At 32.8% G+C, this 23003-nt stretch overlaps 1 protein-coding gene across 3 annotated transcripts; it reads left to right on the top strand.

Annotated features, from left to right (window-relative positions):
• The first annotated feature begins 278 nt into the window (after positions 1 to 278).
• On the top strand, positions 279 to 19702 carry LOC134270557 (fibroblast growth factor receptor 4-like). 3 transcript variants are annotated; one of them, XM_062752802.1, is made up of 20 exons: positions 279 to 449; positions 11461 to 11675; positions 11829 to 12066; positions 12266 to 12422; positions 12607 to 12752; positions 12974 to 13116; positions 14003 to 14231; positions 14445 to 14589; positions 14832 to 14977; positions 15322 to 15441; positions 15573 to 15701; positions 15864 to 16015; positions 16309 to 16383; positions 16552 to 16729; positions 16829 to 16939; positions 17324 to 17502; positions 17710 to 17832; positions 18098 to 18209; positions 18462 to 18558; positions 18732 to 19702. In XM_062752802.1, the coding sequence occupies exons 1-20, from the start codon at positions 431 to 433 to the stop codon at positions 18907 to 18909; spliced, it is 2892 nt and encodes a 963-aa protein (XP_062608786.1). In that variant the 5' UTR covers positions 279 to 430; the 3' UTR covers positions 18910 to 19702. The 3 variants fall into 3 exon arrangements, with proteins under 3 accessions (XP_062608786.1, XP_062608784.1, XP_062608785.1); XM_062752800.1 differs by lacking the exon at positions 279 to 449 and adding an exon at positions 4090 to 4243; XM_062752801.1 differs by lacking the exon at positions 279 to 449 and adding an exon at positions 7645 to 8075.
• Positions 19703 to 23003: the final 3301 nt, after the last annotated feature.

Here is a 23003-nt window from a genome sequence, read left to right as displayed (position 1 = left end):
CTCTTACTTCCAGTTTCAATTAACAATGCATTATTGTTTAATTGTCTACATAAGGAAGGTGACTATATAACAGAACTTTGCATATTAATGAAATTGCCAAATTGAGAAACAACATCAGCTAAGAGTTAATACGGTTATACATATAAATAAACTTTAAATATCAGACGAACTAGCAGTTCGTTAAGTTCAATTTGCTTTTGTAGCTCAACTTCATAGTTCAATGATTTCACAATTTTGTCTTGAACATGACATGTTTGTAGTGCATTTTAAAGGGGTAGAGTTATAAATAGGCAGCTGTGGTGAATCCAAGATGGTGGAATTTACTGGAATTCGAAAAAGAAATACGTCTCATTAGAAGACGAGATAAATTAGTGTTTGTGATTTTATTCTGTGACAGCTGAAAGGAAAAAATGGTACAGAGGTCCACCTAATGGAGTTAATAAAGCGAAGTAAGTGGATAAATAGTCATATTACCTGATCCTACCTGTGTTTGTCATAGACAAAAATAGAAATTACCTAGAGGACCTTAAAGAACACAGACAATTTAATCCTCTACAAAAAATTACCAAAAATTCCTTGCTGATGTTTTAGAGGTCCGTGCTTGCTCTGCTCCTGTTTTGTATTGTTTAATGGGCTGTTGAGCTTGAATTCTTTTTGTTATCTCCACGTATTTCAGTTTTCCTTCATTTCTTTTTTATTTCTGGAAATGTTTGCTTACTCATCCTCAGTATAAATATGCTGACTCGGAGGAAAAGAACTTATATACTTCTTTTTTTCTCGAAGTTCAACAGAATTTGAAATTTGTTTTTTAATCAAAGGCTATATCAAAATTCATATTGTGTGACAGTAAAGTTTTATGGTGGGTGATCAATAATGCCTGTCTTGTACTCTATTGTTAATTTACACACTTCGTTAGTTTAATAGGTAATATGAATAATGCGTTCAAGATTATTTACACTAAACTTGGTCTATGTCCCCTATCAAAATATTTCAGTGTTCAATGAAAAAGAACGGGTTTGAAAACATTCTCAAAGGACGAAGTAATGCAAGGCTAACTTGAAATATATAGCTTGATCCATCTCAAAGATTTAATAACACTGGTTGAGTATCAATAGTAGATTTCCTAAGACTGATATTTACTTTTAATTGCTACAGTACTAGTAAGAGAAACATTTTAAGAGATTTTTGTTACAAACAGAAAGTATGCATATAGTCCCTTTAATTCTCTGCTAGTATTAATCTGATCGATTCTAGGCTCAGTGTTAGATTTTGTGTTTATCTGCAAATCTTCCGCTTTACATGTAGAAGCCCTAGGAAATAAACACGATCGACAAGAATACATTTTAAACATTCAAAATACCTCTAAAAAGAAATAACTTGCATTTCTTTACATAAAGTTTTCTCTGGTATTATAGATGGCGTTATTTTGATCAGTTAATTAACAAACATTTTGAAATGAGGATAAAAGTATACTGTAAGTTTCTTTGAATATAAGTTTCTAGAATACCAAGAGTTCAACAATAGAATTTTTTCACTCATTTTCTTGCAGTTGAAATTGGAAATTGCATTTAAACATAAAAATTAGATTAAATTAAATAAATCAAAATCATAGATCTGTTTAAACAGATCCGAAGATTTCAAAGGCATAAACCTATAAGAAATGTAACTTCACAAGAATTTTCATTTTTACATAAAACAGACATGGTATATTAAACATTTCATATTGAATTATTCAAATTTATACAATAAGAAGGACTGAAGTTTATTGTTTGCTAACTGAATTTTAATAATGTCAATGCTAATAATAAAAACTTCATTATAAAAAGATCCCAGAGGTCTTAACCCTCCAGATAAAAAATGATATAACTTGCATGAAGATACGCAATTTTTATGCACACATTTACTTTTTCTTGTCAGAATTGCTTAATTATAATTGCGACACATGCATTTTTCATGAGTGAATTTATTATAATACACATGGTAATAATAATTATTACTTCGTTTACACATCGAGAAGGAAAAAAACAGTAAAAATATTTTGATTTGTTATGAATAGGTTACATAAGATCTTTTTTAATATGATAGTAAAATTTTTGAAGAGATATATTGCTGAAAATAAGAAAAGTAAGAGAAATTATCCACTTTTCGTGCATTAGAAAGTCTTCTCGAATAAAAAAAAATAGAGCATCTGGAAATATATTAAAAGACTGAAATATCATTTTTATAAGCATTGCTGTATATCTTTTTGTATACCAGTCACTCTACCGACCAACATTTCAATAAGTATGTGGCTATTTAGCTTTATGTATTTCAGACACCCTCCCCTTCCAAACTTTCAATAAGCATGGCTGAGGGTATAGCTGTATGCTTACAAAGAACCCTCCCCGTAAAAGGCGTTATGTTTCGTTTTGCCTTGAACCTTAGACACAGCTTCAGCAGAAAGTATTGTGCACTCTAATGTATGCAGACACTAATAAGTGTTTATGAAAGAAAATTACAACAGATTGTTGAACCGGGGGATTTAAATCTTTGTTTACTGTGAAAGTGTTCTTACGTTCGTGGAGAGATAAAACAGGGTATGATCAATTATAACCGAGAGATCTATTTTTTAAAAACTTCAATTACTATTTTTCTGACATGTGTCAGCACGTTAGTCTGAAAGTGTATGTTATATAAGTATAGTTTTCTAAAGAAATTATGAGTTAAGTGCAATAAGGATTCTAGAAAGACAGGGTGTACTTTTTAGACACTGCAAACCCTAATTAGTAAGATTTACTCGAAAAAATTGTTGATACATTATATATACAATATAATCTGGTCTCTCAAACTGTTCTTTGACACTGTTATTTTCTACTAAATGTTAAACTATTGTCCTTTCTGACATAATTTATTTTATCAAATAAACTCTGCAATATACACGACACTATCAGGACAAATATAAAACAAATTAACGACATATAGTCACGACTAAACATTAAATGAACGCTAAGTTGAGAAATAAAAAATGAAATATAGTTGTGCATTTTATATTTTCACATTTCTCCGAGTTAACAATCTTGAATTTAATCTTAATCAATATTGTTTCACAATAACATTACAAAGCGAATATTCTGTCCGTCTGTCCGTCTGTCTGTCCGATTTGACAAAAACTTTAACCTTGCCCAATTTTGATTAAGGGGAGCTATGACTTTTTTTTCACATGTGTATTTCTTGTGACAAGACCTTTCTTTGTCACCAAATTTGACAAAATTTTACACAAATATTTCAAACTTTTACTATAACTTTTGAATGGTAGGTACTAGGACTTTCATATTTCACACATGTATTTTCTGTAGCAAGACCTTTTATTGTGACCTTTTGACCTTGAACTTGGAGATTTCATATGACACTTTTAATGGTAAGGGCAGCTTTCATTTTTCATATGTATAATTCTTGTGATTTCATTCGGCCCCTTGATGAACTTTTCAAAACTTTGACCTTGGCCAACACAATATTTCACATATGTATAAATTTTATTTGAAACCAACAACCTTATTTTGACTTGACCTTGGAGATTTTTGTAGACACACCTAACTTTTGAATGGTAAAAGCTAGGGCTTTCATACTTCACATAAATTGTGTAATTCTTTTAAGAAGACTTTTCATTGGATACCTAGAACGTTAACCCTTTGACCTTGACCTTGGAGTTCAGTGATAATTTCTAAATAGATGACTTATGATACGGCGTGTTTCATTAAAAAATGACATCTCACCAAAAAGACAGCGAAAGCGGGGGACCACAATTCTTTGAATTTGCTTGTTTAATTTTAGAAATGTTTTTTTTCTTCTTGTCACGCAAAATACACAATTATATGTCTTATACTCTGAGGTGTGGGCTGGCATTGTTTGGATAAATGTTATTTCTTTGTAGACACACCTTTAAGTAACTATATTTTTTCGCAATTAACCTTTCAATTTTATGTCTGCATGCTGCTCATTATCTTTTAATTGTTTTGAAATTTAAATGCTACATACACTGTCTTCTCACAGCATCACTATTAATCATGTTAATCCCAAACCCGGATATCCAGGCCACTAAGGCTCGGTCAACAACTAGGAGTAAATACAATACACACAGTGTGTTACAGTAGGACCCAGGGTTTTCCCGAAGGGATCAATAGGTCATGCAGGGGCATGCAGAGGAGACTCAGAGTCTCACATAAGTACCCTGATCCCAGGATATTCTATGAGGGAATGCTTTTATGTAAGTCATGAGCCTTTTTGTGTTTTATTTATAAGTTCAGTATTCTAATGTGAGTTGATTGCTATTCGCCAATGATTTAATATTCACGTCTGAATTTATGTCCGCTTTTAATTGTTCTGTTTTTACAATTCGTGATATTTTTCATAAAATTTCTTTTGGCTTTTAAAATTGGGAGGACCTTTATCTTGTCTGTTATACATCTTTTATAATTGAATAAGTCTTCCTCGTGTTATCAAACTTCCCATTTCCTTCTTTGATACTTTCTCCATTCAGTAATTACATTGTCAGCGATTGAGTAATCATGTCCTAATTCATAAATCACAGTTTAAGTATTTCCATACAGATTTAGGTCCAGTTACACAAAAAGTGGATAGGGCATTGTCACAAATATGATTATTTTTGCATTATAAACATTTAAAGAAAACTCCATCAGCATTTACGCAGACTCTCAACACTCGTTAATGAAAAAAAGTATTTGACTGCTGTAACTCTATATATACCGTTATCAATGTAGTGAATGTACCCATTTAAACAAGTTTCACTAAAAAGATTCCTGCAATCCCCCCAAAAAATCACAGAAACTAATATATATATATATATATATATATATATATATATATATATATATATATATATATATATATATATATATATATATATATATATATATATGGTATATTTAATAAAACAATTGTAAATATTCATACTCAATAAAAACATCAGAGGTGAAGTACGTATCTAGTCTTTATTATTACACAGAGCTCCTGCTACAATAAAAAAAAAATGATTCAACGTTCATATAAAACATGGGAATTTTTTTTTTCATGTTAAGTGTCAAAAACTGTAAGTCGTGACACCGTAACACTTTGCACTTTATAATTGACAAATTAGAAGCACTAAAAAAATATTTTTGGAAAGTGTCAAATTTGAATGAGAGAAAAAATTATTAACGTCAACTCTCGCTCACTATAAAATTTAAAAACAAAGAGTTATAAAATCATTTTTATGGCTTTTGTAGTTGGTAAAATGTTTAATTGCTTTATCAATTTTTATTTTAAAATTCTTGTGATTTTAATCTTAGTCGTTGAAAATATTGACATACAGTATATACTAGTATGTCAGTGATATAAGCATTAATGATAAATTAGCTTTTTTTTCTTTCATGAGTTACATATATATATAGTTCTATTTTTTTTTAATGGTGGTATTCATTTGCAGTTTTTATATATAGAATTGAACCCAAACCATTTTGATTTTGCAATGAAAATTAACAAGATGACAAAAGACTAGACTAGACAAATAAAACATAGTTTGCTAGTCAGAATTGATCATCCTATCTCTGTTAACTTTTTTAAACTTTAAAAATAGAAAAGGGAAAAAGTATACTTCAGAGGGTGAAATGCTACAGAGGGTAAAATAATCAATTATTCAGTTTTTGTCAAGACTAAACAGTCAAAACTTCTTGGGAACTTCTTTGGAAGTTCTCAGTTGAATCTATTTCCTTTCAAAAAGCTCAAGTTGTGTTGTAGCAACATCTAAACAAACCAGGTCCTCTTATTGATCACAAAGCAGACAGCTCTGTGTTATGTACAATAACTGATTATAGAACTAAGACTTTAATTAGGAATATTAAAGTGCATCAGAGAGACATTAAATCTAAATAATTGCAGTGTCTAAATGTAGACTTCCAAACATTCAGATAACCCTACCATTTAATTGAAATAAGAATAATGTGCTGAAGAAAATACAGAAATATAACACTCATTTTATGCAAATTGTTTCGCTTTAGATTTATAATAACACGTCTAATTGCGAGACTTGTGTAAATGATGGCTTTTGAATCAACTTATTCGGGAGGATTTTGACAAACTGTTTACAAAATAACCTGACTAAACTTTTAAATGTGCAAATTCAATGAGCATTGTACTAGCCCACTTTTCCGTCTTATATTGTAAAAGTATATATTGTAACAAACCGGATAATTTTTGAAAGAATAATCCAAATCTCTTGCTACCATTAATAATCTTATATCTAAGTTACGGGAACCATGAAGTTTACCCGGAATACTTTTATTTAAATCAACATATTTAAAAGTCGTGAAACAAAATTCTTACCATTAATATTAGGTTTTTTTAGTGTACTGTTCAAATGTATATCTCATAGTACATGCATTAAAACCTAGAATTAAGAAACCAGTCCAATAAAATTTATTGCAATGATGACGACATTGCGCATTTATCTAGGTACTTGGTTTTGACTTTATACTGCCTCTGATTACAATTCAATAGCTGGTTTTAATCTGTTTTTTATTAAATTTATTTTTCACGATTTTCCTAATTCCTAGCACATTTAGAAATACCGGAACGTAAAGTGTTTTTGCAATTTTATTTATAATTTAGACCATATGTACCTGCCAATATCTCTTTTCAATTAATAAAATAATTAATTAAACATGTATCGATTTTATTATTGTCTTTAACAACCATTGTTCTTTTATCTGGGGTTAATTCTCTAACTACCAAATAGTACTTCTATATTACGAGGGACACTCGCAGTAGTTGAACCTGTTGAGTAGATGTCTTTTTTCTGCAATGCTTATATTATTTATAATCTGACATATTAAATATTATATTATATGTTATATATTTTGTTTTGTTTTTTAATCAATATAAAGATATCAGTTAAATTTGAAGTTACGTCTACTATGCAGTAAGATATACATCACGTCATAAATATATAGGTTTGTTCGTTTCACGTAGCATGCATAATTCCACAAAACATGAAATTATATAAAAATACACTTTATTAGCACTTAAATCATTTATTTTTAAATAGATTATGGTTATAAATGACAAAAGATATTACCTGCCAATATATATATCGACTGAAGCCATTAATGCTTATTAATCCACGCAATAGGTAAGGGTCAAATAGACCCTGGTGGAATTTATGAGGATTTAATAACTTCATAATTCGGATACAGCTGACCAGTGAAATAAATATGTATATATTATGACAGGACTGTGAGAAACATTGTCAAGCGCTGACCCCAGGGCCCACACATGTCCCATATTCTAATTAATGACTGAATTCATGTTTTTGCGGTTGTCAGAAGCATACAGTTAAGACGCAGGTTTTCTTTTTTGAACAAGGATATTATAGGAACGTAATGTCAATGTGAATTGACCTTCAACACTACGCCACTAGTATACTTTTTAATTATTTGTGCGAGTTTTGTCTTTTACCTACATCGAGTCTGTGGTGTGTTTGCATAAAAAAATTAGTATTTGACCCATAATTGCAATTCATTTAAAAGTTTACCGACTTGTGTGTACGTATTATATATCTTAAATCCATTGTGACGTCGGATACAACTTACTTGCAAATAATTGTTTTGGTTGAGAAGGTTGCTTTAAACTATTTGTTCATTCACTGGAACCAAATCGATTGAGGCATTGTTAAAGTATTTGAAGACCACCAGTATGTTTTCTCAACAAGTTAAGGAATTATAAAAGTGAAATTATCAAGAATAAAAATTTATAAAGGCCTAGTCATGTAGCAAATATGAATATTGCCTGCATCTGTAGGATTGCGGCCTGTGATATTTGGACCATGCTGGATATGCTAAAGTTCGTGAATTTAACCGACAGCAAGACCTAAGATTTCACATTTTGGTCACACAATACTTATCTATGTGGGTTGTTTAAGTGCTAGATAGGCGATCAAGATGATCCGTTATGTGAAAATATTGTGTTCTATGTGTCCTGGGAATGATATTCTGTGTTAAAACTTTTGACTTATTTTGAAATGGAATTTGAACGATATGCTAAAGGTAGGTTCTACCCATGAAAACTTTCATATTAACTGTACATAACTTTTCATCACAGAGAGCTAAAAATATCTTTTTCTAAAAAATAATAATAACGAATAACTTATCTCCCCTTCATTTTATCAATCAATCAGAAAGGGAAAGAGGGGAGGGGTTTAATCCTTTGTTTAAAGCCTTTTTGAACATGGGTTTAACAATATAACAATGATACAGGGTTGAGTTAAAGAAAGGTGTGTGTTGGACGATTTATATAGATTAAGATAAATATTAAGAGCAATATTGAGAGTACGGTTTAAAATATGTCAAAGTACAATAATTTTTATGAACTATGTGGTTTGTTATTTCAATATATGAATTCCTTCCCCGAAGGTAAAAAAAAAAACTACTGAAAATTTTCCTTAAGGCTTTAATATTTAACTAGTGTCGATAAAAAAACATCAATGCCTGATTATTGATGCCTCACTCTTAATGCTATATTTGTTTTTCACTTAAAACTATGTCTAGATTATTGATAACTTGGCTTAAGTTTCTCACTTAATAGGATGTAAGCTGCATTAACATGCATCTTGTTTATTTATTTATATTTATCCTCTGCATAAAAAGTGCTTTATACATTCAAGAAACTATGCTTTTAGAATATTTTTACAGAGTACGGGTACATTCAGCATTTTAGATATATAGATGCTCCCATAATAATAAGATTGATTTATATCTACCGCAATTTTGTTTTTCTTGATGTATGATGTCAAAATGTATAAAGTAACTCTTTTAGACTATCTATGGGCCACTGAACGTGTAGAAGTTTTTTAGCTTTACGTTCTTTGTTCTCAAGAAGACTTCACACACAAGATATGTAATGTTAAAGTGGATAGGACAGTATCCAATAGTCCTAGCTACAGTCAGCAGATATAGGTATCTACTTCTTATGAAAGTATAATTTTTAATTTAAATAGTCTGCAGGGTCAAGTAAGGTTATAATAACTGAAGTTGTAGGCTGTTAAACATGTTGTTTCTACTTAATAATCTCTTGTTAAACCACATATCAGATTAAGACCCTGACCTCTTTATATTGAGCATAGCGTAATTACTGGTGATTCATAAAGTGTTGGTCAAGGTCAGAAATGTTAAATAATAAAACAATCCTACAACGATTAATTCCTAAAGACTTTGAAAACTTGGGATTTTTCAAGCAATTCACAATGTCGTTTTTAATGAGGTAGGAGGGGTATCCCTAAATGATATAATGTTTCGAAATTTAATCTTTTTAAATCTTCTCTAGACTCACTATTGTCCAATTTAACACCATCATTGTGTTAAGGGAATTCAATTTAATTGTAATGAAGGACAATGCTTTCTGTGAAACTTTTATTGCAGGATGTAGATTCAAATTTGTTCAAACCTAGAGCTCCAAAGGTAGATTAGGACCACAATGCAGGATCAAACCTAAGTTTGACTCACCGCGGTACAGTTAGACCAAACAGAGGATCAAACTTACAATTAGGACTTTAAGTGAAAACCTTTTTCTCAAGAATTGCAGAGCCATGATTATATAAATGAGAAATCATCTTGAGGTAGTTTAGTCTTAAATTTGTACAAATCATGACCCAAAGAGGTAGGATTGAGCAAAATAACAGTGAAGTTTTACACGGGGATATATAAGGAACAAATCTTTGAAAAAAAATCCCTTTTCTCATGCAAGAACAGCAACGTTATGATAACTAGTAAACATAGAAATATGAAAGCATCCTCAGGTAGTGTAGATTCAAGGGTGTTCAAATCATGACCTCCGAAGGTACAATGTAGGGCGAGTCACAATAGGAAATCAAATATCGCAAAATACTCCTTGAAAATCTCTAAAAGCTACTGTAGAGCTAAGATGTCATATTAGGTGGTAGTGTTAATTCAAATTCTAACATCATATTTCTTGAATTCATGGCCCTGGTAAGAGTAGGTCCATAAAGTTTTATGCACGAAGATATAGGGAAAATCTTTGAAATCCTTTCTCCAATGAACAGCTATAATTCAATTTTAGTGAAATTGAGGTACAAACATCCTCAGGTAACTGGATTCAAAATCAGGGTCATCAGAAATAAGTTGAAGGTATAATTGGGGAACATAATTTAATAAAGGAAGCAGTCTTTTCAAATTTGGTTAAATTAATGTCCATCATAAGGATATATACTAATTGTCATGTGGAATCACGTTTCAAAAAATTATTAGCTTTCGGTTCGAGTTTGGTCAAAATAAGAGATTCGAAATTTAACCTTATGCATCCTCAAAGGGAAAATTTTCAAAGAAAACAGAACGGTATTTATCATATTGATACCCATGCTTCCTAAAGTTGCGTAGAATAAAACTGTAGCTCTCTTATATCGTCAAAACGTGTATTAAATGAAGCCATAAAAACTTACAGAAACAAACACCACACGGAATGTAATATTACACCAGTAAACACGTTTTATTTCTCTCAAAATGTCTTAAAATGCAAAAGACTTTTCTATACGAAAAAGCTCTTTTTTGCCTCAGACACGAGGTTTAATTTTGGTTGAAATGGGACAAAAATGTGAATACTGAAACTCAGTTGTTCACAATCAAGGACAGGACAGAATGGAGAAGGAAATTCTCAGTATCTTCTTGTCAGTAATGGGGATAAAAAGCAACACTAGCTTTGCATAAATAAAGAGTTTTACAACTATAACTATTCCCAGTATTTTTACAATCAGATTAAAGACAGCTTAAAATTTCACTCTCAGCCACTAAGAATCTACTATAGACTCGATTACAGATGTAAATATTTTTATTATCCGAAAGGCAAAACTCTGGAGTTGATTATCATATAAGAATTATTTTGGCAATTGTATATAAATGTCATAAATGGGGGGCTATAAAGTAATGAAATGTTAACAGACTCATCTAAATAGTTACAAAATGTTAATTATGTTGATTTTTGATGTTAATTAATACACTTACCTAGTACATGTACTATTATAACTAAGTATGCCTGTCATCAGGGATGACACCATCCCACACTTTTTACTATTGCCGCCTATAAAGTATCTTCTATTTGCCTGTATGTACTGATTTTGGCTCATTGTTAACATCATTTGAACCAAATCATACATACGGCATCCTGAAAAACCAAAAAAAAAGTTTTAATAAAAGTAGAGACAAAAACAATCAACTGGTTAAACCAAATCCTAAGCTTACCTTTTTATCCATATAAATAAAAGTATTGGTCTTATAATGAGAATTATACACTTAAAATTGCCAGGGGTAATAAATATTGTACCTGAATTCCATCAATTGTTATTATAAAATGAATATAATCATGTATTGATAGATATGTATTTCATGCTATTGTATATATCTTTGACCATTTCCATTGTAGTACTCTACCTGTCAGTAGTGCTAATTACATGTGACGTAATCGGAAAACGTAGGGGTCAGTCTCCTCCTCCTCCTAACCCCGATGCCCCACGGTTGTTGGCCTTTTCCGTGGACCCACCGGTCAACCACACACCCAAGTTCGTTGTTGTGCCCGTGGATACTAAAACTGACTTACGGTTAGGATGTCGAACCAAAAACATAAACGAACCCATTCAGGTATTTTTAGACGTAGTGGGAAATGTGAATCCTAAACTTTTCGAATTGCATAGAGTTTATAACTTAAAATGTCAAATGGGTACTGGTATATAAATGAGCTTTTAATTTGTTTTCTAACATGAAAGGAAATAAAAACATTTTGACATAATTTAGGTATTTTGGGAGAAAATCGGGGCGAGGGGGGTAGAGCAGATCACCAGCATGATTACGCCTTATCCCGAGGATAGTGAAAAATATGAAGTCTCCACGGGGTCCTCATTTAGTGATGACGTCACCGACCTGTTTTACCTCACAGTTAACGACATCGATTATCATGACATGGGGAAGTACGTTTGTTATACCTACTACAAGTACAGAAGAATAGGAGGCGAAGTCGTGGTTTACGTTAGAGGTAAATAATGCTCACATAAATATAAATAGTAATAGAATATTAATGTTCTTTACCCATAAATGATAAACATTTCAACAATATTGATTTTAAGAATGAGAATTTCATACCTGTTGCTCTTTGCATATAGGAATATATTGATTTTTTTCTTTTTTGGGGTCACCATAAATGGTTTTATTTATACTACTTTTACTATTCATAGGTCCCCCAAAAGTAGGCCTATTCGAGTCCATGATCTCTGGAATGCTGAACTGGGACCTTAAATTAGTGTGCCCTTTCCACTCCAAGGACGATATTGAAGCCAGCAGAACTCTGTGGTATAAAGGAGACCAGCCCCTCCATAATGGCACAAACGACAGGTTAAAAGAAAATTTAAATTCATATGTTAGAGATATAGATTTGTGTACAGAAATGAAACATTTACCATAATTTTTTTATGATCGATGATCCCAAAAATATACTTTCAAACATAACTTTTAAAAAGTTAGCAAAGAGAAAACAGTTGAAAATGTAATATACATATTTGATAATCTTAACTTTTAGATTCAAAACTTACTTGAAGCGCTATGATGCGATAGGTGGAGAATTCTGTCTTTACATCTCAAAACTCCAGGAAGAGGACGTGGGCAATTATACGTGTGTCGTCACAAATGCATATGGTTCAGATACAGGAAACATAGAAGTGAAAGGTAGATCTTAACTCTTTAATGAGACAATGTGGAACTGTTCCCTCTTTCTTTTTACTTTTCTTTCTCGGTTCTACATTACTGTGATAACAGCTGAAAATTACACAAATCAAAAGATAACTTGATAAACGTTTGGCATTACAATACTTTATTTTTAATCCAAGTTAAAAGTAAGTTACGTTAATTGTTTATGTTGTATATCATTTTGAACAAAATTCTTACAGCTGGAAGAAACAAAACTATGGCTGAGATAACTACAGACAAGAAGATCTATTTTATCTATCCCACCCAGTCTCAAATCAACGTGGACGCCAGCCAACCCCTCAAACTATGTTGCAAGGCAGAGGGATTCGATAAACTACCGATGGTAATTATTAATCTTAGTTTATAAACAATTTCTTTAATTCCTATTTAGGGGTAAATGTTTATCTTCCTAGATTTGAATTGGAAGATATTAAACCTTTTTTCTATATTCATAGTTTGCTGATGGAGCAAGGGTAAATTTAGAAACTGATAAAATTTAACAGTTTGTTGTATTGTTTTTAACAGTTTCGAGTAGAAAATTGTTTTATGAAATTTTAAAACATCCATGAGTATTTTAAAGTAACAATTAAATTAAGCTTTGCTACTTACTCTCTATTACAACTATTTCCTTCCGTTTTGGTGTGCCATTTTAATTTGTTTCCTTCTGGTTGTGTGTGTTTTTCATAAAACTGCAAGGAGTTTAAATGTTTATATTCAACCTAAATACAAATTAAAATAAACTTTGATAATAACCGTTTGACGATGTGATACTGCTCTTTTTTGGGCATATAATAATATTTTTTTTTAAATCCAATGTCTTTTTTTTTGCGTCCTGCAAAAGGCAGTAACACAGTTAATGTATAAGTGCTAGGCTAGCTGAAGATCTTGAGGACATATATTTGCATGATAATCGACAAATGTTAATCAGTTTATAAATATTTCAAAGCATTGATGTGATAGAAATATTTGTAATTTAAAGATAAATCGTTTTAAAATTAAAGTTAGAAAAATCTCTTCAAATATATAATAGAGCTGATAAAATTATTAAAACCCCTGTGTCTTCTTACAGATGAAAGTAAATATTGTAGACAATATTGCATCTTATAGTTGATGTAGAGCATGACGAAGAAACCCCTTTATATTATTACAAATGATACACTAGCTTCACATTGTAGAAATCCTTGCATTTGATAACACTTGAAAAAGCTATATAACGTTGTAACTTACAGATGATGTGGTTGATCCGTAGTATCACGGGCAGTGAAGTTCACCTGAGAGCAGAGGACGAGTATATGGTCGGGGATGTCCGTCTCAGATCCTACTATATATTTAATGCAACAGGGATCTTCTTTAACCTCATGGCCGACAGTCTCACCATCAACTTCACAGGAACGTACATGTGTGGCATCGACCTGCATGATAAAATCTACCACGATCATATTAATATAACTGTACAAGGTAAGAAACTACCACAAAAATGTTTGGCTGATTTGTTCATATCTTTAATAAAATCACTAGTCCCATTCTTTGATTTTCCATGGTTACTTTAAATCTTTCATATTTTCTATTAAAGATTGTTTGACTTGTGTCATATTTTAGGCTCAAGTGAGTTTAACATGACTTGTTTTCGATTTTCCTTGTTTATCAAATATTTCATATTTTGTAATAAAGGTCGGCCTATTGTGACGGCGGACACCACGATGATGAATGGCACTGTGGAAGAAAACAAGAATTTGACCTGTCACGTGTGGAGCAGCCCTACCCCAACATTACTCACTTGGTATTTTGATGACGCCATTCTGCCGTCATCTTCAAGGTATTATGCCTAAAATAATTTACAATTGAACAGTCAAATTACATGATAACTATATTTCTATCACGAATTAGTTTCTTACCCAATTTGGAAATGTTTATACATAATAAATTGAAAAATATTAATGAATATGTTTTATGAGAAAGTACATTTACAAATGCCTTGAAATATGTTAGTTTCGTGTTTTATTTGGCTGTGTTTACTGAAGCTTCCTACGTATTCACCTGATCTTCTATTCATTGTAGACTAAACAAGTTTGTGGTTTACCATAATGAATATCAACTGGACATGGTATTAAACATCAAATCTGTGGAAGTCTCCGATTTTGGAGTGTACACATGTAAAGTGTATAATTCTTATGGTCAAGGAATCGCTGTACAAATGATTCAAGGCAAGGATTTAATTAAATGATCAATTTAATTATAATTCTTAACTTCACAATATTCATTCTAAGATTATCAAAAATTTTCTCAAGTGATAGTTGTATTTTGTTTTTACGTCAGACACAAAGTATCAAATTAGAAAAAAATCATTTATTTCAATATTATTTTAATAATATACTTGAAACAGAACAGGATTTTTTCTATAGAAGAAATATTCACAACATTATGAATTTTCACTCTCTAGTGTATTGTAACTGAGCATTTGCAAAACAATATAACTGACTAATTGCCGCAAGACTTTAATCAGTCATATAAAAGAATGAAAACTTATCCTGTTCTTGGTACATTGCAGATATCGATGAATGTAGTTACGATCCCCAGATATGTGGGCCAGCCAACTGTATCAACACGATGGGAGGTTACAGCTGTGATTGTGGGTCTGGATACTTGTTCCAGAACGGCACCTGCAATGGTAGTATTACTGCTAAAACGAGGCTATACGATGTCTTTTCGGATTATAGTTGTTCTGTAAATAGCACACTAAATACACGTGGAGTTATAGTTTACAAGATATGTGAGAATTTAATACTTCCATTTTTACAGATATTGATGAGTGTAACTTGCCAAACAAGAAGCCCTGTGCCGACATTTGTCTGAACACTGCCGGTGCCTACCAGTGTTCATGTAGAGACGGTTACGTCATAGATACGTCAAACAGCTACGCATGTCTGGGTCAGTTTTAATTGATTCATTTCTTCAAAAATCTCTCATTAACAAATGGCTTTACCTTTTACAGATATGTCTCCCTGTTTCTTCATTTTGACTTTACGAATTAAGAATACTGGTTTTATATTCTTCACTTGTTTTGCAATAAATATTTCCTTAATTTTACAGCTGTATCTGGGTTATCCGGTTCAGACAGTAATGACGACACAGAAGACTCGGACCTGTACATTATCATAGGGGCCGCCTCAGCTGTCCTACTGGTTCTGATCTTGTCCATACTGACACTAGCCTGGTTCAGAAGAAGAAAGTTTGAATCCTCCGTAAGATCAAGATCATCTACATTTATTTATTTATTAATAAAGCTAAGAAGCATATAATAATTTTATTGTATCAAAGTGGTGCTTCAATCAATTGTATTTAAATGAAGGTAGCATGATTTGTTGGACCTGAAAGCAAGACTGCTGTCATTATCAAATACAATATATAGGGAAGTAACTAATATACAGTGTCAAGTATCACAAGATGAAAGTCTTCATCATATTATTATTGTTAATTACATTTTACATAACTATGCGTTGCAAATATAAATTTTTCTTTCATTTTCTCCAAAAAGGACAATGCGTCTACAAAACAGATATTCCAGGACAATGTGGCCTACCAGTCCAGTGGAGAGAGCACAGTAAAATTGGTAAGGTGCTCTTTAATCCTTCTTTGCACAATATTTACACTCGTAGGTACATATTTTCCGTGAAGTAAAGATAATAATGGTATACCAGGACCATATTACTGATCAGCTTAACTTGGGAGTATTTGTTGGGTTATAGTAATTTTCTAAAATTGTTGCGATTTTGTTTAGAACTCTTACTTTGAGGACCTGAAGAAATGTGTCCTTCCTAGTGATGAGTTTCCAAGGCAACGTCTGCAGCTCGGCATTGATTTAGGTCAAGGTCGTTTTGGGAAGGTCATGATGGCTCGTGCTTTAAATATCAATGGAAATTCAGATTGGGAAATGGTTGCAGTTAAAACCATTCGTGGTAAGCTGAGAAGTATAGGAATGATAGAACAATACTAAAAGATTTTCCTTTCAAATAAATACTGATAGTGAAGGGTGTATTTCTTGTTTTTGTAAATAGATTGTGCAATTGATGCAGAAAAGGAGGATCTGTATCAGGAATTAGAAATAATGAGAAAGATTCCACATCACCCCAATGTTGTTGATTATCTCGGCTGCTGTACCCAGCAAGGTAAGTCTATTAGCTTCAAAAATTAATTCAATTCTTAATACGTGTACACTGAATGTCTATGATAATCTGAACAGAATATATTAAGTATATTATATCGTAGTAAAAGGATAGGATATTCTTAGTTAGAATAATTTAACTGTGTCTCGGGACAAGCCCTCACCTCTCCTTAAACCGGGTCTGTAGGACATTTATCATTTTAATGATAGAATATTCTATCTAGGGTATTCTGCACATACACTGTACCAAAAATCTTGAATGTAATATACTAGGTATTCTCACTATTCTGCATACACTGAAAAATGTTTCAGTATTTTCCAAACACTTCTTCAACTGATATTTTTTAAATATTAATCATGTAGACAATAATTCTCTGTTCAATTGCAGATCCAATGTACATCATTATGGAGTACGTTCCGGGAGGTAACATGCAGCAGTACCTGAGAAAGTTCCGTCCTTCCCAGCAGGCTACAAACAGTGAGGAACTGGTGCCCCCCACAGCCAAAGACCTCAACAGCTACGCCCTCCAAATCTCCAAGGGCATGGAGCACCTATCTTCACTAAATGTACGTAATACACGTATTTAACCCGAATTTATTCACTTATTTCCAATTTAAATATTAAGACAATTTAAAATATTATTTATATTTAAAAAAAAACAATTTTAACAGCTTATAAAAACGATTCTTTCCCAAAGATATTGCTATGTGGAAGGTAGTTATCTTCCTTAATACCTATATATGTTTATGACATTGACTTGTCACCCTGAACAGGTAATACACCGTGACCTTGCTGCCCGTAATATTCTGATCGACCGGAAGAGGGTGTGTAAGATCTGTGACTTTGGTCTGGCAAGGAATGTGGAGGGGGAGGAAGTTTACGAGAGATCCTCCAAGGTAACCCAGGAAAATCATCTTTTTTATGCGAATTAAGAGACAAAACTTTAAAAACTGTCCCTCAATTATAGCAAAGTATTTAATGTCCACCTGATTTTTAAAAAATTGTTTCATTTCGGTTTATATGAATTCTTTTAAAAGTTGTATTCTCCATAGCTGAGAGATTGTATTATAAATCAATCTTTGTCAATTGATATTCGATTCGAAGAACTTAACATGACAAATCAAATAACAATACAGTAAAACAAACTTGTGTACCGTTTAGGGTCCTCAGCCAATCCGCTGGATGGCGCCAGAGTCGCTGTCTGATCAGTGCTTCACCAGGAAGAGTGACGTTTGGTCGTATGGAGTTCTTCTCTGGGAGATCGTCACTCTCGGTAAGGCATCGCTTGTCTACATCCAGGTTCTCTTGTCCTTATTGTCACTTATTTGGGTTCTGGGTTACTGAGTTATGGCAATGAGAGCAAAATACGAGATACTATTCCAAAAGAAAAAGTTATATACAAAATCCGCAACGCTAAACTATAGAGATCTAGGAAAGATTAGCAATTTTTTCTTCATTTTGTTAAAAAAAACACCAAACGTTTTACTTGAGTTGAGGCTTACTAAACATGATTTTTACATCACAGGTGCCACTCCGTATCCTGGTATGGCGGCCAGAGAGGTCATCTCCACGGTGATGATGGGAAAATGGCTCTCTCGTCCTCTACACTGTAAACCAGAATTGTAAGTGAAAATTTTTTTAACATATATTATCTTGAGTCTACTTACATTGAAGTCGTGGCTATATTTTTTAACTGATTTTAAAAAATTTTTTTAAACATACCTGTCGTCTTAAAAGTTCTCAAGGGTAATTTTTCTTTGCTCTAACCTTTAGTTGTCTCTGTGTTTTCTTTCAGGTACGCACTTATGGTGCGATGCTGGGACATGATGCCGCAGAATCGTCCGTCCTTTAATGAAATCAGCAAGAGTGTGGAAACGCTTCTAGAAAAAGAAGCAGACTATATCGAATTCAAAGCCTACGAGGAAGCCATATTCAGTGTACTTGACCCTGACCTTGTTGATGAGCGTGTGTAGGTCATATAGCAAACAAATGGAATGTCCCGGTATATACACAGACGTTTCCCTCCAATTAAATGACAGATAATTCGAAATATTAAGTGGAAATTACACGATAAATCTCAGATAATCCATTGTGAAATGTGTGTGGAATAATGATATGGAAATATTACCTCTGCAAAAAAATATCCGAAGTACACATGCGTCGCAACGTTCAGAAGAAGGTGTAACAGAACCGAGGTGATCCTTGGAAGTATGACTTCTGGATCAAGCGTGCATTTGTTCTGTGTGTGTTGGTCTTTGAGTTGGAGGGAGTGAACACAGTGTATGACTGATAAGTTAATCAGGAAATTTTCACTGTGTCTATATATTATGATAATCTCAAAAGACCACCTCAACTATGAAATATACAAACCATACCTTACAGGGTCAAATCAACGAATGTGGTGGTGTTTTGTGAATGTTTTGTCATGACAATTTAACTTGTTAATGTAAGTCAAAGTATATATGGCAATGTTTGACGCATTAGAGTGAGTCGTGACTCGTGTTGTAGGAGTGTTTTGTTATGAGAGTGTGTGACTACATTTTAATTGTTGCTGTGATTTGTCGGCAACAACTTAGTACTGTGATAACTATAAACTTTTATGCATAATCTTTCATCGCATTACCGACATTAGTACGTAAGAGGGTAGTTTGAAGGTAAACAGTTTTGAGAAAAAAATGTTTATCATTAAACAAACGTATTTATCATGTTCATCTCAGATGGAATCCATCTTTAAATAAAAGCTTTAAAGATACTGTTTTTGAACAATGATTTTTTTTCGAACTGTCTAAACCAGTTATTTATAGGGTACAGAAACAATGTACTAATAATTACAGTTCAGCCTGTTATCTTTATATATTTTTTAAAAAATATTTTAATATCGAGATCAGATAGAAAGCCAGTGTAATCAGGAACCGAAAGCAAATCGGTAACTCCATTCATCAGATGGAAGTTACCGGTATGGTAATCAAAGACATTTTAATTACGGGTATTTTAGCTAGCAACAATACCCACACTGATAAACTGGAATTCATTAACACCAATATATGTCTGTTTATGGCTAAATTTACAAATAGCACACATTTTCTGCCTTATTTCAAGCTAGTTTTTTTTCCAAAAGTAAAGCATTCCGTTTCAGTCCCTAGCTAAAATCACAGTTTTGAATTGCTACCAGTGTAAAAGAGGAAAAAACTAGCCTTCTATAAACCTCCACCTAATGTTCTGTCACAGTTTTTCCTTCAAGTTACATGCAAAGGGTAAGGGTGAAACCAGAAAAAAGGATGTAGATCTAGATAGGAATGAGTACATTTTAACTTCTCAACAACAAACATACTTACTTTGTTTTCTTCGTGCTTTGAGTACATTAGGCTTGCAACCAAAGGATTTCCATCGATGTCTGCCCGCTCATATTTGCTGTACCATGCCAAAAGTCCATGCGTGATCTTTAATTTTTTCTTTTTCTACTGAACGTTGCCATGTCTCCTTTGGTCGTCCTCTGTTTCGCTTTCCTGGTGAAGTCCATCTTAGGCTACCCTTAAGGGTAATTTGTATACATGTATAACGTTCTGATTGATCTGGTCGGAAGTGGCAGTTGTTTGTATTCTTGTTTATTGCTGATCTTGTTTGGCCAGAATATCTTGAGTATTCTAGGGAGACATCTTGTTTCGAAGATATCTAGTCTTTAAGTCACAGATGTCGTTTGTCACCGATCTGGATTCAGATCCTTAGAGGAGGTATCCAGTGACATGTGTTTTGAATATCTATTTTCAATTCTATTTCCAACGTCTATGGTGGACTTTCCATTGGCTGTGGTCTTGGTGCCAACGTATATAAAAAATTCTCCACTTTTTCCAGAAGTGAGATCTTGTGACAAGAAGGTGTTGTCATCCCTTTGACCGGACACACCCGCCGTGAGCAAAAGTCTAACTGCACTGGCCCTTATCCTCTTTAGTCAGTATAACATCCAAATATAAACAGACGTGACAAACTCTGCGGCGTCTTTTGTTTCAAGTTCACTGGGATGAATCAAGTCGTTCTGTAAATTGATAAGAATTAAAAAGTCGTCGATATATTTGGTTGACGAGTTGAAGGTCATGGCAAGTGTTTCTTTCTGTGCATCACAGGCACGTGTTTCGTTTATAAATTTTTAACCCATAGTAAATAAATAACACAAGGTATCAAACTCCGTATTACACGGAGTACCCCCTCCCCAGAACCGTACTCATTGAAATACACTGACAAACTGTTTATAAATACCTATGTCTTCTACGATGAAAAATTCTCGAATGTCTCGACGTTAAACAATAAACAATCAATCAATCTACTATGATTAATATACACAACCATATATGGCATGCATGTCTTTATTTAATTTATATATATTAATCTACACGGTTATGTAGATAAATTATCGTAGAAGACATAGGTATAAACAGATTGTCAGTGTATTTCCTCTGAAAGTGTAAATGAGTGCGATTCGGGGACTCGGAGTTTGATAACTTGTGTTATTATTATACTATGGGTAAAAGAATAATAACCGAAAAAAGTACCTGTGCTTTGTATATAGAAGTTCTAGATCTTTTTAGAAGAAATTCTGCTTCATAGGAATACAAAAACAGTTTGGTTAATAAGTGTCTATTGGGATTCAAACAGTTTGAAGGAAGACTTGGTGTCCGAAGACTACGTTAATGTTGTCAATGAGGGACACAAGCATCCTTTGAATATCCACTTCAGAGTACCTGTGTGTAGAATTGGAATGACTTTAATCACAGCAATTTTGTTGATGAGCGACATTTGTCTTAGAGAGTGCTTCTTGTAAGTTAGTGCCATTTTTTGGCGTTATCATATGCAATATTCCCATATTTAGTCGGCAGATCAATTTTTAATCCGAACTTACTTAGTCCTCTTCGTGCTTTGAACATATAAGGCCTGCACTGAGGACCTCCATCTCTGTTTGTCTCAACATTGCAATTGTGGCATGCCCCAAGTCCATCCCTGATTTTTCATCTCATTGTTGTGACATGACCCGGCGAGTTTTCCTTTGAAGTCAAGCGTACTGTAACTGCGATACAGAACACTTTTTGTGGGCGTTTCTTATGCAAATGAGCAGAAACTGTACTGTATCTGCAAAATATCAACGATACAGTACGGTTTATTTTTAGCCATGAATCGTTCAATTTCCATGAAAGCACTGTTAGTATTTACTCAAAATTTGAGGTGAATTAAGAATAAAATTTTACAACGTAGTTATTAGTGTCGAATTCAAAAATTTTAGAAAGGAGGGAGTGGGACAGTTCACAAATGATTACTACGCCCCCCAAAAAAAATAAATGGAAACTCGTATATTATACACGGTGAGGGGGGTAGATTTATAGCCAACCAAGACACTATGTAGTGTTATCGTTTCTTGTTGATAAATTAATAAGCGTATGTATACAAGTTTAGCAAAAATCATATACGAAAGCGAAAAAGAAAACAAAAACTCACAGGAGGGTTGAGTGGGGGTACCAGTGAGTGCTCTAATACATGTTAACATTTTATTAAAAACATGAAGGTAAAATCCCCCCCCCCCCCCCCGCTTTCATTTCATCTGTTTATTTCATTTTTTAAATAATACGACAGGTGTAGGACAATGTCGACTTTTTTCTCAGAATACAGTTTCGCAGAAGTATTTTTGTTTCAAAAACATTCCCACATGATTCTTATATATTTAAATGTTTTGGATTAAATCGTAGCTTAAATTTAAAAAACAAAGTCGGCAACAGCTGAATAGAGAAAAAAAAACCTACGCAATCAAATTTAAATTTATTTTTTTGGAAAACAAATTATATAATGCATCCCCTAAATAATTATTTTAAAATGATGAATACCTGCATGTCCACCTCTCTCGGCATTTCACTTGCGAATGCTTAAATGTTACTAAATCAATTTTCTGCTAAAATCATCCGATTGGTTGACATGTACCCAAATATGAATGTAAATTTTTTCATTAGAAAGGTCATGTCACATATAACCTATATTGGATACAGTATATCGCTTCGCCTCAAGCCCCGCCCTGTGTCACTTGCTA

This window comes from Saccostrea cucullata, unplaced genomic scaffold, assembly GCF_032062105.1.
Source record: "Saccostrea cucullata isolate Sc308-1 unplaced genomic scaffold, CSIRO_AGI_Scuc_v1 ctg281, whole genome shotgun sequence".
Lineage (NCBI taxonomy): Eukaryota > Metazoa > Mollusca > Bivalvia > Ostreida > Ostreidae > Saccostrea > Saccostrea cuccullata.
Note: the sequence above shows the minus strand (reverse complement) of the source record. Positions and strands in the feature narration are given on the sequence as shown.